Source organism: Eriocheir sinensis, chromosome 61, assembly GCF_024679095.1.
Source record: "Eriocheir sinensis breed Jianghai 21 chromosome 61, ASM2467909v1, whole genome shotgun sequence".
NCBI classification, from domain to species: domain Eukaryota; kingdom Metazoa; phylum Arthropoda; class Malacostraca; order Decapoda; family Varunidae; genus Eriocheir; species Eriocheir sinensis.
In genome coordinates this window covers 678,768-700,090 of record NC_066569.1, presented here as the reverse complement: position 1 = coordinate 700,090, position 21,323 = coordinate 678,768, and the positions used below count along the sequence as shown (strand labels likewise).

General features: G+C 44.2%; 1 protein-coding gene and 1 long non-coding RNA gene across 3 annotated transcripts in view; one reads left to right on the top strand and one right to left on the bottom strand.

Moving 5' to 3' along the window:
- Positions 1-21,323, bottom strand: part of LOC126986057 (probable ATP-dependent RNA helicase DDX49) — a 48,882-nt gene that overhangs the window by 16,140 nt on the left and 11,419 nt on the right. For both annotated transcript variants that reach the window (XM_050841737.1, XM_050841736.1), the window contains one exon: positions 11,108-11,273. In XM_050841737.1, the coding sequence (XP_050697694.1) occupies positions 11,108-11,273 (166 nt within the window). The remainder of the gene's footprint in view (positions 1-11,107; positions 11,274-21,323) is intronic.
- LOC126986060 (uncharacterized) lies at positions 8,114-9,746 on the top strand. The gene is made up of 4 exons (XR_007739255.1): positions 8,114-8,598; positions 8,711-8,738; positions 8,879-8,906; positions 8,991-9,746. It is a non-coding gene; the product is annotated as an uncharacterized LOC126986060 (long non-coding RNA).

Here is a 21,323-nt window from a genome sequence, read left to right as displayed (position 1 = left end):
GGGTATAAAAATTTAGCAATAAAATTTTTATTTAAAAAAAAAAAAAAAAAAAAAAAAAAAATTACAGCTAGGCCATACATTTAAAATGAATACAAATAATAACTTGGAAAGTCAAGAGGAAAGTGCAGTAAACATTGCTAAACTTAAAATGCTATTTACTCAAAACTAGGTTTTGGTGATGTCGCCCCTCTACCTCCGGATGCCTCATATATGGAATCAGTCTCACGGAGTAATCGCCGGTTTGACACAAAGTCATTCCAGCGATATCTCATGATTCTGCGAAGACATTTATCAACAAAGGCATCAATCCGCCTCTCCAAGTCTCCAACAAGTGTCCATGTCTCACAGCCATAGAATAGTGGTGTATCGCATCAGATATCCGCCTCCGCCTCCACCTCTGCGAAGCCTCCGTAGTGAAAATAATAACCGCATTACAATCCACATCCACGTATTCAGACAACAAAAGCTCCGCATCATTATCCGCTTCCGCGTCAAAGAACCGCGGAGGTTGCGGAGCTCTACCCATCCAATATTTCTCCTTTCTCTTTTTGTCATAATCTCTTTTCTCTCCATTTCTTTTCATCCATGTCTCTCCTCTCTGTTCCTCTCACCTACCAGTCCCTGTTCCTCTGTATTCTCCTCTCTCTCTCTCTCTCTCTCTCTCTCATTTATGCATAATGCATAAATATACTTTGTATTGTAATTGTGTTAAAAAATCTCCATCCGCATCTGCATCCGCAACCGCGGATTGTGTCCGCATCCGCAAAATTTGATAACCTCCACAGTTTTATCTGCAACAGCATTTTATGAAAAACACATATCCGGCTCCGCCCCTGAGGAGCTCTAAAATTTGGTATCCAATACATCACTGCCATAGAATAAGACAGGGAGCACAAGGGACATGAAGATCTGGATCTTCGTCCTTCTGCACATGTATCAACAACACCATATATTTGTGCTGAGTGAGTCCATAACACCGTGGGGTAAGCCAATCCGCCATAGGACTTCCTGGCGGGACTCACTGTTGTTCTGAACTACGCTACCAAGGTGTGTGAAATTTTTGAAGATCTCACTGATATTCAAATACATTCGAATACCGTATTTAGGCGTATACGTATTCGAATAAATATTCATAGAAATTCAAGTATTCTCATTCGTATTCGAATACGAGGGGAAAGAATTAGTATTCTGCGAATAATCTGACGAATACTTCAAAATTTATTATCAGAAATAACATCTGTTGTTTTACAACTCCAGCTTCCTGCTGGACGGACATGTAATGGTCGTGTGTAGTACAGGGTTCGCAGACTGTGACAGTGTGGCTGACTCAGGTGCCACTTGCCACTGCCAGTGTGGATGCTGAATGTGTGTTCATGAGCTCATTTTGCTGTTGCATAACTTCAGAACAGTTTGACACCCAGCTACGTCGAGAAGGTATTTTTCAATGAAAAGTATTCATGAATACTTTCAAGAAGTATTCATATTTGTTTTCGAATTAAAAACATTTCAGTGTATTAGAATTCATTTTCGTTGGAATTTGAAGTATTTGTATTTGAATACACAATTCTTGTATTCACTCCATCCCTGGATCTCATTGTCCTCACCACATGCATGAACAGACTGTACTGTCTCATCTAGCAAGCCTCCAAATACCTGTGCCTTGGTCCTGGCCCAGGAACCTGAAGTCCCAAGGGCTTCGCCTCCTCGTGCAGTGCCTTAAGAGCCAGCATGAAACCCCCAGTGACTCTGCTAGGATTACTGCATCGTTGAAAAACACGGTCAGTGACCTTGGTATTGCCAATGGATGCTCCACAATGACTCTGGTCCACAGCTCTGCCTAGTACCCAGTCCATACAAGTGTTGCAAAGCAAAGAAACAAGGACACAGCCCTTCCTCACAGGAAAGAAGCTGGACAAGCACCCCCTCCCCCCACATACACTTCACAGCACTCTCTGTCCCAGAATACAGGCCAGTCAGCAAACCAATAGTCCTCGCAGGAATCCAACGGAGTCACAGAAGATCCCAGAGTACCTCGCAATGCATTGAGTCAAACGCCTTCTTGGGATCGACATAGGCTGCAAGCATCCCCTGTCGAAACTCATATTGGCGCTCCACCAGTATGTGAAACGCTAGGATATGGTCAGTTGTTGACTTACCAGGCATGATCCCAGACTGTTCAGGTCTCTGCAGCTTCAGCAGCTGGCTGTGAATTCGCAACAGCAATAGATGAGCGAGCACCTTGCCTGGCACACTGAGCAGTGTGTGTAGTACCACGGTAGTTGTTGCAGTCCTGTCAGTCACCTTTCCCTTTCCAGATAGGGATGACCAGCCCCATCTTTCAGTCAAGAGGAATGGTGCCAGATTGCCATACAGCATTCAAGACCACAAGCAACCGGTGGATAATGGCTTCACTCCAGCTTTGAGAAGCTCCTTCATCACTGTGTTGCCAGATGTTGTAGCTATGCTTGGAATCTTCTTTTTGAAAAAGAAGAGATGGAAGAAAGGAAAGGGGTCCTGCGCAACATGCGGAAAGTAAGAATTGGCAAATTAAGGAGCCTGGCCACACAATGGGCACAGCCACACACACGCGGGCCCCAGTGAAATTGCTGTTTGGGTGGCGCCGATGCAAACGCCATGCCACCGTCACTCATCATCACCATCGCCATCATCAGCCGCCCGTCAGCTGCTCGGGCCCAGCGCGCCTGGCTGCCCGGATCACACTCACCATGCTTTCCGCGGCCAATGGAAAGGCCCAGGGGGTGGGTAAGAGCGAGAATGGGAGTCAAGGACCACAACAAGGTGTGAAAAAACCCGGTTTGAGCAGCCTTTTCCTTTTCCTTTCGGGTCATATCGCAAATTCAGTTTCCAATAAAAATCTTGTTTTTTGTCCCTATCGCAAAGTTGCAACTTACAATCCTGGAGACTGTACTGTATTTAGATCGCCCCCCCCCCTACCTCTCCCTCAATGGACCTTTACCGAGATTGTCTACTGCGAAAAAAAAAAAAATACATATATACTGTATTTCCCGCCATATAAGACGCATTTTTTTTTCAAAAAAATAAGATTAAAAAAATCACCCTGCATATTATACGCCGATGGTTAGGTTTTGGTAGGCCGAGGGGTTATTATTAATGGCACGAAAGCAACACCCAAAATACCTCTATTTGACACAATAGTTCCCAGATGTCCCCAGAATGAAGCATTGAAGTATTTTCCGGCAAGTAGCACTCACTTTTTTTCACTCAGAAATTTTTTTTTCGCCAATAGCGCCAGCAGGCCTTCTTCAGGGGCCTGGTGGTCGGCCCAAGCCCGTCATGGCGCAGGCAATTTTTATAGTGGCGCCATTTATTCTTGGCTCATGCTGCCCCCCAGAATTCATTCTTGATTCACTTGGACGGTTTCTTCTAGAGTCCAGGTTGATGGGTGGTCTTCAGGACAGCACGTGGGTAGTCTTAGGCCACTCGGCAGTGACTGTAAAATCCCAGGTGGTAGCGTGGGGATTCAAACCCGCATCGTCCAGCACGCGGTGAATGCAGGGCCTGCATGCTAACCACTCAGCCACCGCCTACCCCAGCGTGGTATATGCCTAAGGCACAGATTTTGATTGATTTAACCCTTTCCTTGCGCGTGGTGCAGCGCAGTCAGGCAGCCCAATGGGGGGTCTCTTTTAACCTCTGTATCTCAAAAACTATTCATCACAGTTAAAAACCAAAAACACCATTGGAAACAGGAGGTCCAGATCTATAGGAGTCGGTTATGTATGCCTCTCTTGAGAATGTACATGCACGTTCAGGGAGTGTTGAATGTTAGCACTTACGTCGGTGCGTGCGGGATGATCAGCCATATTTAGGGAACTGCAGACATCTCTCCTTCAGATTCTGGCAAGGGAGTATTGCCAACTGCAATATTTACAACTATTTGGTCAAAGAATCAGTTAGGTGATGAAGCTATGCAAAAATGCTGCTATGTTGGGCAAGAACATCCACCAGTTACTCGTCCATAGATTTGCCGCACTGGGCTGATATGATTTTCCACCAAATTTAGTGAAGAACCCACTCAATTGGCAATCCTGTGTTGTGAGAATTAGTGTTGGAACACTCATATGCAGGAGATTTGAGTGCAGGGGGAGCTCGCAGCGAGTGTTTAGCAGCACCAGCAAATACGCCTAACACTCGCTGCAAGTGTTTAGCAATGAAAGGGTTAAATAATAAATAGTGTGATGCAATAGAAAAGAAAAAAAGTGTGAATAAACAGAAGAGAGGAGGAGGAAACGTGAAGCGATAAAACCATACAAGTCACAAGAAGAAGATGCGCCCACGTGGCGCAGCGTGACGTGTTAGTCAGGAACAATATTGGTGGAGCAGGGTGTTTCCTGACATGACTGTTCAGTGATCGTGGGGCGGACTTGGGCGGATTAGTCTGGAGCTAGTATTTCTGCTGTGCAGCAGCCCAGTCAGCTGATATTTTCTGTGATATATGTTCAAATGAGCGGATATCCGTGGATGACTAAAGTGTTTCCTGTTAAAGCATTTTTGTTTCTCATTATAAAAATAACTGTTACAACATAATATGATTGAAAGAAATTAATAAACACCTATTTCTACTTGAAAGTAGGTGTACGGTCCCTGAAAGTCAAGATCAAGACCAAGATTGCCCATCAAACATAGCATTTCTGTGTGATTAGTTCCCTCAGTAGCTCGGCGAAAGTTACCATCTGCACACTGTGCAGTGAGTGAATCTACCAACCAACCCTTTTGTTTACCATTTCAAAGTCTCAGCTGCTCGGGGTAAGAGCAGCGTAATTCTTCAACCAACAGTGGAACACTTTGAACACAGAGAAGGCCACAATGCAACATGCGGTGTCATAGTCATAATTATTGTAAGTAAAGGGGCTCTCACACATTCCCGGTCCCGGTCGCGACTGTCCCCAATGACTCCAGATAAGCCGGTCGCCGGTTGACCGGCTGTAAGATCGGGGATTGTCGGCGGCAGACCGCCGGTCTACCGCCGGTCGACCCTGAGTACCATAGACGCAGCCGACCACCACCGGTCAACTTTAAAATTTTCAAAGATATCGGCGATGCGCCCAGTCGACCAGCGGTGTAAAAAAATGTCGCCGGTCGACTGGCGGTCAGCCGCCGACACCCACGGTAGACCAGCGGTAGACCGCGAGTGAACACCTGTGTCTGACCTGGGGATTAGCGAGGGAGGAAGGAGGAAAACGAGGAGGAACAGGTAGGAGTGAGGGATGAGGAGAGAGAGGGGGATGAGATAAAGGAGGAAGAGGAATGGGTGAGAGAGAAAAAAAAAATATATATACAGTAAAACCCCGATTATCCGAAAGCGGATTATCCGAAAAACCGGATTATCCGAAATTGATCTGGATAATGCAATTAAATTTTTTTTTTCTATACTAAAACGTTATAAAACATCAAAAATAAATAAAAGTAACTACATATGTACTATATTAACACATTTAAAATTGATAAGAACAGTTAAAATGAATATGCTTAATACGTATTGTCAAATAGCTTGTAACGAATAGATCAATGTATTAGACAAAAACATTAAACAAACTCTCAACAACACCACGTCCGCACCTTCGCCCCAGCAAGGACGAGGTGCGCGAACGAACAAAATACTGAACGACTACTCTAACACCGTACTCTCAAGACAACTAAACAAACACGACTCTCTCCACTCCATGCCACATTCCCTTCCAACATACGAAAGGCGATAATATGAGTCATCATACTGTGTCTCCACCTGCACGATGCATCAAGGTCACACTTGCAAGCTTGCACAACCATTCACAATCGCACTCTGCAACATTCACAATTCAGATCTGCAACGCTCACAAGTATCAACATACACTGGTCCAGACAAGGAGACACACAGACAAACATACAATAAAACATTTACATCACATGTTTTAAGCGTACTACTTTGTTTAGCGTAGCATGTGTTTGTTTGGTTTCAAAATCAAAATGGCGGCCATAAATCCGGATTATCCGAAAAATCGGCTTATCCGAAAGAGGCTTCCCCCCTTCCATTTCGGATAATCGGGGTTTTACTGTATATATATATATATATATATATATATATATATATATATATATATATATATATATATATATATATATATATATATATATATAGATATATATTTATATTTATATATATATATATATATTTTTAGATATATATATATATATATATATATATATATAGAGAGAGAGAGAGAGAGAGAGAGAGAGAGAGAGAGAGAGAGAGAGAGAGAGAGAGAGAGAGTTTTATGCACATGAATGAATTTAGGTATGAAGCTGTTTATGAGGTAATTATAAATATATGAAATTGCAAAGAAAGTGTTTGCTCGTCGATGTGCCGCAGGTCTGCCGCCGGTAGGCCAGCAGTCTACCGCCGACTGACCTGCTGCAGTCGCCAGTCGGAGAAATTGAAAATCGTATATGGTCGCCGGTCTACCGCCGGTAAACCGCCGGCTTACCAGCGGTAAGTCGCTGGTCTACCACAGGCAGACCGGCGGTAAGCTGCCGGTCCGGGGATTATTGCCTATTTTGTCGGCAGTCAGGCCCCGATCGGCTTATTGGGAGTCATCGGGGACGGTCGCGACCGGGACCGGGAATGTGTGAGAGCCCCTTAAGGTGGCCACATGTATACTGCATGCACATTAGGTTCAGGGAAAATGTGGCCTAGGGCCAGCCCTGTATTTATTAGGTTCGTCGGTATTATTTTATGTTTTTTTTTCCGCCGCTAATAACGGACTTTCAGCATTAATGGGCTAAGTTCTCTCCAATCAGTCCGTTATATCGAGGGTTTACTGTATTTACATATGTACAATAAATATTATAATAACCAAAAAAAGTTGCGGAAAGGTGACAGTAAATTTTCGGGCAGCAGGTGTTGACAAGTTGGTGGCTAAAATCCGAGTGCTCAGTTGCGTGGCTAAGGTGTAGGTGATGCCAGTTTCGGTGAAGTTTAGAAGCTTTGACACTTGACATCAGTTATATGCCATGTCAGCCAATACACCAGCTTCAAATCGCTGGTGTAAAAGTTACCGTATTTCCCGCCATATAAGATGCACCGGCGTATGAGATGCACCTATAATATAGTGAGATATGTTTAGAAAAAAAATAAACTCCACATTTTCCGTGGACTTAAAGTGTATGTAGTATTTCATTTGGCCACCCTACTTAAAATCATGACTATGATACCATATGTTGCTCTGTGCCCTTCTCTGTGTTCAAAGTGTTCCATTCTTGGTTGAAGAAGTACAGTGGTCTTATCCCAAGCAGCTGTGACTTTGAAATGGTGAACAAAAGGGTTGGTTGGTAGATTCACTCACTGTGCAGTGTATAGGCGGTAACTTTCGCCGAGCTACTGAGGGAACTAATCACACAGGAATGCTGCGTTTGATGGCCACACTTGGTCTTGAGCTTGACTTTCAGGGACTGTATACCTACTTCAAGTAGAAATTGATGTTGGTTAATTTCTGTCAATCATATATTAGTTTACAATAAACACTTAAGTCATCCATGGATATCTGTTCTTTTGAACATGTATCACAGAAAACGTCAGCTAACCGGGCCACTACACGGCAGAAATACATCCAGACTAATCCGCCCAAGTCTGCCCCACGGTCGCCGAGCAGAGTCATGTCAGGCAGCACCCTGCTCCACCAATATTGTTCCCGTGTAATAGCCACTTTAACCATCACCACCAAGGTACCCGGCACACTGGTGACTGGCGTGCCGCGGCGGTGTTGTGTGTTGTGTTTCGTGTTCATGCCGCGCCGCGGCTCCCACGTGTGGTGCGTCTTCTTCTTGTGACCTGTATGGCTTTATCGCTTCACATGTCCTCCTCCTCTCTTCTGCTTATTCATACTTTCATTTTCTATTGCATCACACTATTCATTATTTAAATAAATCAAAATTTGTACCTTCGGCTTGTACTGCGTGTACTTATTGGCATTTTCTGAGTGAAAAAAGTGCATGTTACACACTGAAAAATACAGTATATTTCATTCTGGGGACATCTGGGAACTACTGTGTCAAACGGAGGTGTTTTGGATGTTGTTTTCGTACCAGTAACAATAAGCCCTAGGCCTACCAAAACCTAACCATCGGAGTATAAGACGCTGGGTGATTTTTCGAATCTCCATTTTTGAAAAAAATGCGTCTTATATGGCAGGAAATACGGCAATTCTCCCATTTTTGTTTACCGTTGTGAATTTATTTGAATTACAGTGGAACCTTGCATCTGGCATTATTTTACCTTGCGATTTCACATATAGTGATAAGTTATAAACTTTCCAAAGCCCCTCATTTCGCGAGATTGTATCACATTTAGCAATCACTCTTTGCACATCCGGCTTCTCGCTTGGCGGCGGCCATTTTTAATTGGTACTATTGTTTACACTGCGGCACCACCGTACACGGCCCACACCACAGCTGCCTGCCTCTTCCCATCAGTCCCCTGACTAGTTTTTGTGCTGCGCGCATGTGTTTCGTGTCTGGCGGTATCAGGCAGCTGGTGATGGCAACCTTGGGAGGTGCAGCTGGTGGTGGCAACCTTGGGAGGTGCAGCTGGTGATGGCAACCTTGGGAGGTGCAGCTGGTGATGGCAACCTTGGGAGGTGCAGCTGGTGATGGCAACCTTGGGAGGTGCAGCTGGTGATGGCAACCTTGGGAGGTGCAGCTGGTGGTGGCAACCTTGGGAGGTGCAGCTGGTGATGGCAACCTTGGGAGGTGCAGCTGGTGATGGCAACCTTGGGAGGTGCAGCTGGTGATGGCAACCTTGGGAGGTGCAGCTGGTGATGGCAACCTTGGGAGGTGCAGCTGGTGATGGCAACCTTGGGAGGTGCAGCTGGTGGTGGCAACCTTGGGAGGTGCAGCTGGTGATGGCAACCTTGGGAGGTGCAGCTGGTGATGGCAACCTTGGGAGGTGCAGCTGGTGATGGCAACCTTGGGAGGTGCAGCTGGTGGTGGCAACCTTGGGAGGTGCAGCTGGTGATGGCAACCTTGGGAGGTGCAGCTGGTGATGGCAACCTTGGGAGGTGCAGCTGGTGATGGCAACCTTGGGAGGTGCAGCTGGTGGTGGCAACCTTGGGAGGTGCAGCTGGTGATGGCAACCTTGGGAGGTGCAGCTGGTGATGGCAACCTTGGGAGGTGCAGCTGGTGATGGCAACCTTGGGAGGTGCAGCTGGTGGTGGCAACCTTGGGAGGTGCAGCTGGTGATGGCAACCTTGGGAGGTGCAGCTGGTGATGGCAACCTTGGGAGGTGCAGCTGGTGATGGCAACCTTGGGAGGTGCAGCTGGTGATGGCAACCTTGGGAGGTGCAGCTGGTGGTGGCAACCTTGGGAGGTGCAGCTGGTGATGGCAACCTTGGGAGGTGCAGCTGGTGGAGGCGGGCTACTTAAAAAGCCTGATGGACCACATGCGTGCAGCACAACAACTATAGCCAGGGGACTGAGGGGAGGAGGCATGCGGCTGTGGTGTGGCTGCGTACGGTGACGCTGTGGCGTAAACAATGGTACTAATTAAAAATGGCCGCTGCAAAGCGAAAAGCTGGATGCGCAAAGAGCGATTGTTGGATGTGATATCCTTGGGATAAGAGTACGGAAAGATGGGAAAATTATGGTAACTTTTGGGTGATAGAATTCTCGTTAATTTTCCCCCATCTAAAAACAGTTTGCCCAGATCTGGCAATTTCACATTTGGCGTGATATTTTCAGACTAATGTACTCGCCAGATACAAAGTTCCTCTGTATAATCTTACAATTACCCGAAGTGCAATTGACCCCAAATAGTGAATAATTTCTCCCTATTGACGTATGAAATTTAATGGAAGGTAATTTTATACTAAAATTTTCAACACCTTCTGAGTAACATTTGGAGCCATGTGAATGGGCATATCATAACTTCAGCGGACAGGCACACCTGATAAAAGGACACAGAGCAAAGTAGAAAAACAAAAGAAAGCCTGGAAGAAATGAGTTTAACAAAAAGTACAAACCAGAGGATAAGAGGGATTTGGTGCCTCATGATACCCTCATCTTCAAGCTAATAACACCTTACTAAAGGGAGGACCAGAGACAAGTCAGATTCACTAGAATCTCATGTTAAAGCCATATGTTGCTCCAAGATTGCTGTAGGCTTACAGATAAACAAGCAAACAGCAGGAGGTGAGGTTTGTTGAAGAGATGAAATGAGCGAGTCCACAGGACCCACGCCCCATCCACCCAGCCTATCCTACTTATCACCTCGATCCACACTCTCTACAACACCCACAAACATTTCCTCACTTCCTCAGCCTTCTGCAGCAGAGCAGAGAAAAGAGGAAGAGAAGGAAGAGGGACTACAAGAGGAAAGATAGGGTGATTTTTTAGTTTTTTTGCAGATTTTTCTATTACAGCAACATTTTTGCAATACACTTAACCCTTGATTTCCCGGACTAATAAGAGGGCATCAATCTGGAAACTCTTGATTTTCCGGACTAATTTGAGGGCATCAATCAGGAAACCACAAAAGTTTGGGAATTGGAAATCGCTACACTCCAGGAGCCACTGCCTATTCCCAGACATTTACCATACTTGGTCTGGCAATCGCCAATACCAAGTACCTACCTGCGACTTTTACCATACTTCATCCAGCATTTTTAAACAGAACAACTAAAATTAACCTCTTGAACACAAGGACGCGTATACTGCGTCCTCGCTGCCCTCATATGATATCTGAGGATGCATATGCTGCGTCCTGGCTGGGTTCTGCTGGACTTATGTAATTTTTTTCTTAGATATTGTACGAGAACTTTCAGAATGTGGGTCGCATATGAAACGATAGCTTACTTAACTTTCATTATTATTACATTGGAATGTGAGTTGCCTTTATCAGGGGAGGTAGCTTATTGATGCACCCTGCTAGTCCATGCTTGCGTGAAGTAGTATTTTCCAAACTCTAATCCCTTCCCTCTCTTGCACTTCTCCCCACACGCCTGTCTACCCTTCAGCACTACCATGTTGAGCCTATCTGTATGCCTGTTTTCCTATCTGCCTGCCTGTCTGTGTTCTATCTGTCTTTCCACCTCACCTCTGATGTGGCCAGCTCCCTCATGCGTTGGAGCCTGTCAGTGATGGTGGCCGAGAAGAGCAGCGTCTGCCTCTTCTCCGGCAGGGCAGCCCAGATGGTGCGCAGCTGGCCATCAAACCGCCCATCCATCAGCCTGTCAGCCTCGTCCAGCACCAAAAACTTTATCCTGAGAAGCAAAAATTATAATACAACTGTGATAGCAATAATAATGAGAAAGCATGAATGAGAAGAATGATAAAAAACTGACAGTAAGTATATGTAGGTTGAACTTGATGTGTGAAACTTGAAATATTGTTCTGTGGCTTGTCCTTGGATGACTTCAGGAAGCATCACAGGTAAAGTTGGTGCCAAAACTGCTTAGTGCAGTAAAGTCTTTCTATGAGGATGCATCTGCATGTGTCAAAATTACTGGAGAAACAAGTGAACATTTTGAGATAAAAGTGGGCTTAAGACAAGGGTGCGTCATGTCACCATGGTTGTTCAATATTTATATGGATGGTGTTATTAGAGAAATTAAGGGCAAAGTTGGAGAAGTTGGAGTAAGACTGTTCAATGAGGGAAGGAAGTGGGTACTGAATTTGATACTGTTTGCTGATGACACAGTGCTCATTGCAGAAAATGAAAGTGACCTACAAAATTTGGTCAGTGTTTTTGATAGTGTCTGTAACAGGAGAAAGCTGAAAGTAAATGTCAACAAAAGTAAAGTGATGGTTTGTGAGCGAAGTTGAAGTGAGGTTGTAGATTTTGTATGCCCATATAGAGTGGGAATTGAATGTGAAAAAGAATGCAAAATAATTTTGAATGGTGAAGAAATGGAGGAGGTCAATGAGTTTAAGTACCTTGGATCAGTTATGTGTAAGCATGGTGGTATGGAGGGAAAGATAAGAGAAAGGGCATTGCAAGGAAGAAGGGTGGTAGGGTCTTTGGGACGAATCATGAATGGCAGAAGTGTGAGCATGGAGGTAAAGAGGGATTGATTGATTACTGGGGTGTACTTTCTTGGCATCGCAACAACGGGGTCATTTGGTGCTGAATCTAATACAAATTAATTATCTTATAAAACTATATAAAATCAATTAAAAATAAAATCATGATAAAAAAACAACAATAAAAGGTCAATAAAACCTACAGGAGGTTGACAACACCAGCCTCCTGTAGTAAGTCATCAACGTCATGTCCCGGGAAGAGTGCCTTCTCCGGTAAAGAGGGATTTGAGAATTACAATAATAGTACCAACCCTCACATATGCAAGTGAAACGTGGGCCTGGGATGAAAGTCAGAGGTCTAGAGTGCAGGCAGTGGAAATGAGTTATTTGAGGAGTGCTTGAGGTGTGAGCGATAAGTTATCGCGATACTTTATCGCTGTTAACAAAATCGGGTTATCGGCCATCCGCTACTTATTTAAATATATATCGGTATCTTCGTTACTTTTGTAACCAAACTAGCGATAATCGCTACTTTTTTCCGCCTTTCAGAAAAAAAACCGTTGTCTCCTCCCTACTGCGCATGCGTGGCCCGGGCGCCCGGTGTTGTATGAAAAAACTTCGGGGTATGAAATATCTTCAGTGAAGAGATTTCACACTTAGATCATCAACATTAAAACCCCAGGTTATTTTTTATGTTAGACTCAAAAATCAATATATCAAAGAGAAAAATCATTTAACTTTGCCCAAAAAATGATTATTCACTGCCTCAAATTTAATATTCCATATTCATTTGTGAACATGCCATGGTATTGAAGGTGCCTGGTGTTGTGTTATTTGGTGTCCCATTGTCAAAAGCTGGCGCTTTTGTTTACAAATACTGGTCTCTTGTGAACTGCCCATGTTCAGACCAGTAAGCGTAGCCCTGTACAGTCTCACAAAGCTTTTTAACACATTAAGAGTTGCTGGGAGGCTGAATCAGACATACAGTACCACCATCCTCGCTGTTTCTAGAACGACACTCTGTACATATGAAAATAACTCGTACAGAGTGTCTTTCTAGAAACAGCGAGGATGGTGGTAGTGGTACTGTATGTCTGATTCAGCCTTCCAGCAACTCTTAATTACGGTTAAAAAGCTTTGTGAGACTGTACAGGTCTACACTTGCTGGTCTGAGCATGCGCAGTTCACGAGAGACCAGTGTTTGTAAACAAAAGCGCCAGCTTTTGACGGTGGGGACGCCAAATAACACAACACCGGTTCAGGCGTTTCTAGCATTACCGTCCATATGTAGTACGTGTCAACATGTGGTTTTCAGGTTTTGTAAGTTTTCTAAAATACAGATAATGAAAATTTGAATTCATCTATGTTTTTTATTTGAAATATCAACATAGTATCGTTTTCGCCTATCGGACTTATCGCTAGCTAGTGTTGGAATTGTGGATTTATATCGGGTATCAGTTACTGGTTATCGCCTATATTTGTGTCTCCAGTTAACGAATATCGGTTATCACTGATAAAGTTTTCCATTATCAGTTATCGGTTATCGGGAATAAGGTTTTCTGTTGTAGTGCCCAGCTATGGGTGTGAGTAATGACAGGGTGTATGAGCATTTGGGAATGTGTCACAGGGGTGAAGGGAAGAAGTGAAGTGACAGACTTTAAAGTGGTTTGGCCACATGGAGCGAATGGATGAGAGTAAGATGACCAGGAGGGTGTATGTGAGTGAGATAGAGGGAGGGAATGCTAGAGGACGACCTCCAGCGAAATGGAGAAATAGGGTGCAAGAGTACGTTAGGGAGAGGGGGGAAAGATCCTTGAAAAACTTTGAGCAGGCAAGGAGGGAATGTATGAATAGAGAGAGATGGAAACTCTTCTGTCGTGGCCATCCCCTGGTGGGAGCTCCTAGGAGCAGGTGTCGATGAAATGCTATAATTTAGGATGCAATACAATGGTGTATCTTGATTAGCTAATCTGTATTTTGCATCAATTTTAAATTATTCCAGTTTGATGTTCAACTCAAAATATCAGAATTGCCCAAAGAAAAAAAGTTACCTAACGTGTCTGTGCGTATGTGTATATGTGTGTGTGTGTGTGTATTTACCTAGCTGTAATTTTACAGGGCCTGGGCTTACGCTCGTGTGGTCCCGTATCCATATCTGTACTTGTTCAGCTTTTCCTTAAAGTTGTGCACACTCTTCGCCAATACTACATCCTCACTTAGTCTGTTTCAAACCTCTCATGTTTCTTTGCGGGAAGCTATAGTTCTTTATGTCTCTCAAGCATCTTCCTTTTCTCAATTTTTTACTGTGTCCTCGTGTGTTGCTGGTGATTCTTCCTTCTCTTAGTAGCAACTCCTCACTGTCTACTTCTTCCATTTTTTTTCCACAATATGTGAATTTGTATTAGGTCTCCCCTTTCTCTTCTTTATTCCAATGTTGGTAGGTCCATTTCCTTTAACCTTTCTTCATATGACAATCCCTCCAATTCTGGAACCATCTTCGTTGCCATCCCTTGTATTCTTTCTAGTTTTTTCAAGTGTTTCTTCTTATAGTCAGTTGTGTTGTGTATTTTCGTCGGAATTTCTTGGGGATTTGGAAACCTATACATTTTTGAAAACTAGATGGTATAAGCAATCAGAAAACCAATGTTTCCATTTGCACAGGTATCCACATGGCGGCCATCTTGGATTTTTCAAAATGGCTGCTGGAAAGTGCATATTTGTCCATATCTCTGCTTCTTAATGTCACTCAGCGTTGATGTTAACGCCTAAAACTACATTTTCAGGGGCGAGGAGTCCAATGGTACCAAAATAAATGGGCTATCTTTGACCAGAAAAACTTTTGGGCACCACTTTGTTTGTTTTACCGTATCTGCTCTGTTCCATTGCTTGAATTTTCTCAATACAGCTGCATCATTAACATTGAGTATGGATGCTTGGAGGAAAAGAGGAGTGTATTGGATGCACATGTTATTCATTTTCATGACTGCAATTGAACATGGACACAGACAGAAGTAAAGAGCACCATGAGCTTGGGCCAAGTGCGGTCAAGAGAGCACATCGTGCTGTTGACAAGATCAAGGCAGCCATACTCAGTCACGGAAACCCATTTACAGCTGAGGGTAACAAGCTGTACAACATCATCACCCATGCCTACATTCCTGATGAGTATGTTCCACAGATCCTGAATGCTGACATCACTGGTCAGAAGCTCTATGAAGACTATGTGACAGAGAGAATCAATGGAGAGGTCAGCATCTGGGCCCCAGTGAATAAAGAGAACAACAAGATGTTCATCTCTGGAAGCAAGAAGACAACAGTGAAAATCCGAGACAAGACTGTTGATCTGAAGGAGACAAAAGACCTGTACGGGAGGCTGATGGTTCTAGCCCGTTCAAACAGAGACATCAATCAGAAAGATGCCATCGGGAACTATGAATTCACACTGACGCCAAGGGCACTGTTTGCACCTGATGGAACAGTACTGCCGTGTCAAGACAAGTCCACATTAATCCATCTCCTCATCAAGCTGGCAAAGGACGAAGAGTCCCAAGCTGCATGTCTGGACCACCAAGATGCGATGGAAGCAGGAACCAGCAACTCTCCAAGTCGGAAGATAGCCTTGGTAGATGGCATGGTACTTGTGCAGAGGCTGACCAAGAAACCAGCAACTGTAGTGACAGTGAAGGACTTGAGCGTATGTTTCAATGACAGATTGATGTCTCTCACACAAGATTATGATGAGATCGTCCTCGTCTTTGACACCTACAGGGCAGACTCTCTCAAGAGCGCAACAAGGGAAAAGCGAAGAGATGGTAAAGCTCCTGTGCAGTATCAAGTGAGAGATGACACTAACATCAAGCACATCCCGATGAGCAGGTTCCTCTCCCATGACAACACGAATGCAGACTAGACCGGCAACCTAGCTTCCAAAACTCTGGAGTACAACATGGAATCCCCCAAGCTGATCATCACCTCTGCTTCTGGACACACCAGGAGCAACAAAGACCTGTACTTTGAGTACAACAACCACGAAGAAGCCGATACACTGCTGATCCACCAGGCAGTGTTAGCCTCTCAGAGAAACCCCTCTCACTCTCAGTTGGTCTTCTTCTCACCTGACACAGACGTCCTGGTGCTAGTCACAGCAAACTACGACATGTTACTGAAGAACACTTCAGTGTCTATGACATCTGGGGTTGTGCACATCGGAGCTGTGTGGAAAGCCCTTGGTCCTGCAAGAGCGAAGGCTTTACCTGCCTTCCATGACTTCACTGGGGCTGACAACACCGGGCGCTTTTCCCGTGTTGGCAAGGCAACTTGGCTCCAGGCGTATCTCCGAACCGATGAGGATGTCATCAATGCGCTGCAAATGCTGGAAGAAGCAGAAGTGACTGACGGCTTGCTGTCAACGCTGGCAGGATTCGTATGTGCAGCATACGCACCCAAGGGCATCACCATCAAGACGATCCCAGAACTGCGTTGGCACCTGTTTACCAAACATATGGCGGAGAGTGACAAGCTACCCCCAACAATCGGGGCTTTGAAGCAACACATCCTGAGAGTCCACATCCAGGCACGGGTGTGGGGACAGGCAGCCATCGCACACCAGGATGCACAGTTGGATCCCCTGGAGAATGGGTACTTCAAAGACGCAGATGGCCGGCTGAAACCTACTACCACAGATGTTCTCCCAGCTCCAAAAGCCATCGTGGAGATGGTTAGATGCCAGTGCAAAGCAGACTGTTCTTCTGCGAGATGCTCCTGCAGAACGAAGAACTTGACCTGCACAGATATCTGTCAGTGTGGCAGCCAGTGCCAGAATGATGAGGACTCCCAGAACAATGCACATTTAAGTGATGATGAGGATGATGATGGTGACGATGAGGACATTGTGTAGAAACTATCCAGACTGAGACACCACATACTCACTACATGTGGCCTACAAACATGCTTTTGTACCTCTGTCTCTGAAATGTAAACCTGCTTTAATAGTTCTTTTAATATAAAATGCCTACAGCTTCAGTTGGCATTGAGTTCTGTGGAAATCATCTTTGTGCTCACAATAAAAATAAGTCTATACAACAAATTGTTATTTGGATCAGAGGTAGTCACTTTATTTTGGTTTCGTTGTATTCCTTGCCCCTAAAAATGTAGATGTAGGTGTTGAGTTCAAAGCTCTATCTTATTTAGAAGCAGAGATATGGACAAATATGCATTTTCCGGCAGCCATTTTGAAAAATCCAAGATGGCCGCCATGAGGATATCTGTGCAAATGGAAACATTGGTTTTCTGATTGCTTATGCCATCTAGTTTTCAAATATGTATAGTTTTCCTAATCCCCAAGAAAATCCCACGAAATCGGAAATTCGAACATAAGAGACCTGACTATTATGGGGAGACCACACAGTTTCAACATATTCCAACTTTGGTCTAATCATAGTGGTAATGTGTGTGTGTGTGTGTGTGTGTGTGTGTGTGTGTGTGTCTTTTAAGCTTCTTAATTTTTCAATTTCTTTTTCTCTTTCCTCATCAAGGTTGTTCAGATTTTCAACCTCAGTACAAAGTACAGGGGGTCCTTGGGTTATGTCATTCTCGATCTATGACATTTTGAGGTTACGACCCAACCCCCATCAATCATTAAAGTTCTTGTTTTGACTCATGACATTTGTGTTGTAATTATGAACTTCCGCATGAACTAGTTCGCGACCGAGGCGTAAAAAGGCACAGTCACACGTGTTAGTTTCTCAGGAATTTTCCACTGAAATTATCTCCCGACAATTTTCGGCCATGAATTTATCCTCGAGTTTGGTCACAAAGATGACTGTTGCATTCTGGGATATACTGTATTTCCCGCCATATAAGACTCACTTTTTTTCAAAACAGAAGATTCGAAAAATCACCCAGCGTCTTATACTCCGATGGTTAGGTTTTGGTCCATTTCCTTTAACCTTTCTTCATATGACAATCCCTCCAATTCTGGAACCATCTTCGTTGCCATCCCTTGTATTCTTATTGTTACTGGTACGAAAACAACATCCAAAACACCTCCGTTTGACACAGTAGTTCCCAGATGTCCCCAGAATGAAATATACTGTATTTTTCAGTGTGTAACATGCACTTTTTTCACCCAGAAAATGCCAGGAAGTACACACAGTACAAGCCGAAGGTACAAATTTTGATTTATTTAAATAATGAATAGTGTGATGCAATAGAAAATGAAAGTATGAATAAGCAGAAGAGAGGAGGAGGACATGTGAAGCGATAAAACCATACAGGTCACAAGAAGAAGACGCACCACACGTGGGAGCCGCGGCGCGGCGTGAACACGAAACACAACACACAACACCGCCGCGGCACGTCAGTCACCAGTGTGCCGGGCACCTTGGTGGTGATGGTTAAAGTGGCTATTACACGGGAACAATATTGGTGGAGCAGGGTGCTGCCTGACATGACTCTGCTTGGCGACTGTGGGGCAGACTTGGGCGGATTAGTCTGGATGTATTTCTGCCGTGTAGTGGCCCGGTTAGCTGACGTTTTCTGTGATACATGTTCAAAAGAACGGATATCCATGGATGACTAAAGTGTTTATTGTAAACTAATATATGATTGACAGAAATTAACCAACATCAATTTCTACTTGAAGTAGGTATACAGTCCCTGAAAGTCAAGATCAAGACCAAAGGGATGCTCATCAAACGCGGCATTCCTGTGTGATTAGTTCCCTCAGTAGCTCGGCGAAAGTTACCGCCTATACACTGCGCAGTGAGTGAATCTACCAACCAACCCTTTTGTTCACCATTTCAAAGTTACAGCTGCTCGGGGTAAGAGCACTGGAATTCTTCAACCAAGAGTGGAACACTTTGAACACAGAGAAGGGCACAAAGCAACATAAGGTATCTTAGTCATAGTTGTAAGTAAAGTGGCCATATGTAATACTGCATACACATTAAGTTCAGGGAAAATGTGTATTTATAAAAGAAAAAATATGTAAATATAACTTCCCAAATTATAAGTGCATCTAATACTCTGGTGCGTATTATGTGGCGGGAAATACGGTATCAGCTGAAAAGCAAAACAAACAATGAATCCAGACATTGCAGTGGTTGCTGTGTAGTGTTTGCTGAAGAAAGAGAATGAAATGAAGAGAAAGCGTCTCTGATCTCATGAATGGTTAACTTGGAGACAGGGGGAGAGTGTGTTACAGCTTGCCACCGTCAACCCTTTCACTCAGGTGACGCCGATGTCGGCGTCCGACGGCGTCACCATATGGAAAGGGTTAGTTCTCTTCTAAACCTCTTAATCCTCTTCCATTTCCTCTTAATCCTCTTCTAAATCTCTTAAGAGGAAATGGAAGAGAATTAAGAGGAATTTAGAGGAGGATTGAGAGGTTTAGAAGAGGATTAATCTTCTTCCATTTCCTCTTGACCCTTTCCATACTGTGACGGCGACGTCTGCGTCACGGATGGAAAAAGTTAACCCTTTCAATGCGCGTGGTGAAGGAGGCGACGATCCTCCCAGGCCCACTCAGGCAGTCCAATTACTTTTTCTCTTTCCTCAAAAACTATTCATCACAGCTAAAAAACAAAAACACCATTGGAAAGAGGCGGCCCAGATCTATAACATTCGGTTATGTATGCCTCTGCTGCAAACGTACAGGCACGTTCAGGGGTGTTGCCTGTGAACACTTATGTCTGTGCATGCGCGACAGCCAGCCATATTCAGGCAACTGACTAGATCTCTTGATGGGGTGCTGGCAGGGTAGTATTCCCAACTGCAAAATTTCAACTATTTGGTAAAATAATTAGTCAGGTGATTGGTGAAGCTATACAAAAATGCTGCTATATTGGACACCAACATCCACCCGTTACTCGTCCATAGATTTTCCGTGCTAGGCTGATATGATTTTCCACCAAATTTAATGCAAAACCCACTGAATTGGCAATCATGAGGCTTATAAAATATTGTTTTAACACGCTCATACGTGGGAAATTTAAGTGCAATTGGAGGTCACAGCGAGTGTTTAGCACCACCAGCAAATGACGCTACCGCTCGCTGTGAGCATTTAGCAGTTTATGGGTTAGATGCAACGAGAACTTAGCAATAAGGACCCAGACACAGTGAGGCAGTGGCTACGGTGGACAAGGCAAGTTCAACAACTATTCAAGCTGATTACAGTGCTCCCTAATTATTGATGGATTTTTTAAAGATGGTTTTGATTATAGACGGGTTTTATCTGATGCTAAAAAAAAATAAAAATAAAAAAATAAAGTATCTGCCGCCTCCTAGCTAGTTTCCGCGCCACCCACCAGGCATCACTGGCCGCACGTGGCATGTTCCCGGCATCACAACAAGCTAGCATCAGTCCACGTGTGTCTGTCATTCCGGCAACATTCACGGCTACAACTACATTTTCATCCTTCATCCTAATCATCAACATGGCTCCTAAGCGCCCTTGTGATCTTCCAAGTGGAGAGAAGAAAGCTAAAAGGGCACGAAAAGTGTTTACCTTGGAAGAAAAGAACAAATATTGCAGCGGCCATTACGTGTTGGGCCTGGGCGAGTCGGCAGGGTACCAGCACGGCCGCCACGGAACAACGCATCAACCAGTTTATTTCATACTTTTTTATTCAATAAAAGTACCTTATTTTTGTTTCAGTATTAAGTTGTTTCTATTACCAGACGAATTTGTATCTAAGAAATATTTCAAGTAAGTTGCTCAGAACATAGAAGTGGTTGGTGGGATAGAAAAAAAATAAACAGGAGGTTACATGACTTGACAAAAATCAGTATCGACAGTTTTAGGTATTGACTGGTATTTCAGGAACCTAACCCCCATCAATAATGAGGGAACACTGTACTCCAAACTTATCTAGCTTCGTGGAGCTCACTGTGGTACTGGAATAAACACACAGATAGCTACTGGACCAATCTGCTGACACGCTCTTCTTCTTGTGACCACAAATTACCAACCTCGCGAGAAAATAACCGACATGCTGGTGGCCGAGATTCTGACTAGAATTTCGCTGAGATTTCCGTGAAATGAAGCCGACTTTGAACCTCAGCACAAAATTCCAGAGAAACTCTCTTGTGTGACCACACCTTCATGTGGGGCTTGACTGAGGAAGAAGGCAAGCTCATTTACTGCTGTCCAACATTTTGGTTTGTTGTGCTTTTGCTCTCTTTGGTTCAGGTTTTTTTTTTTTATTAACTTTTGGCGTTCATTTTGTCTCTCAAGCGTAAAGGAGACTCTTTTGATGGCAGTGCTTCAAAGGAAAGGAAAGACATCACAA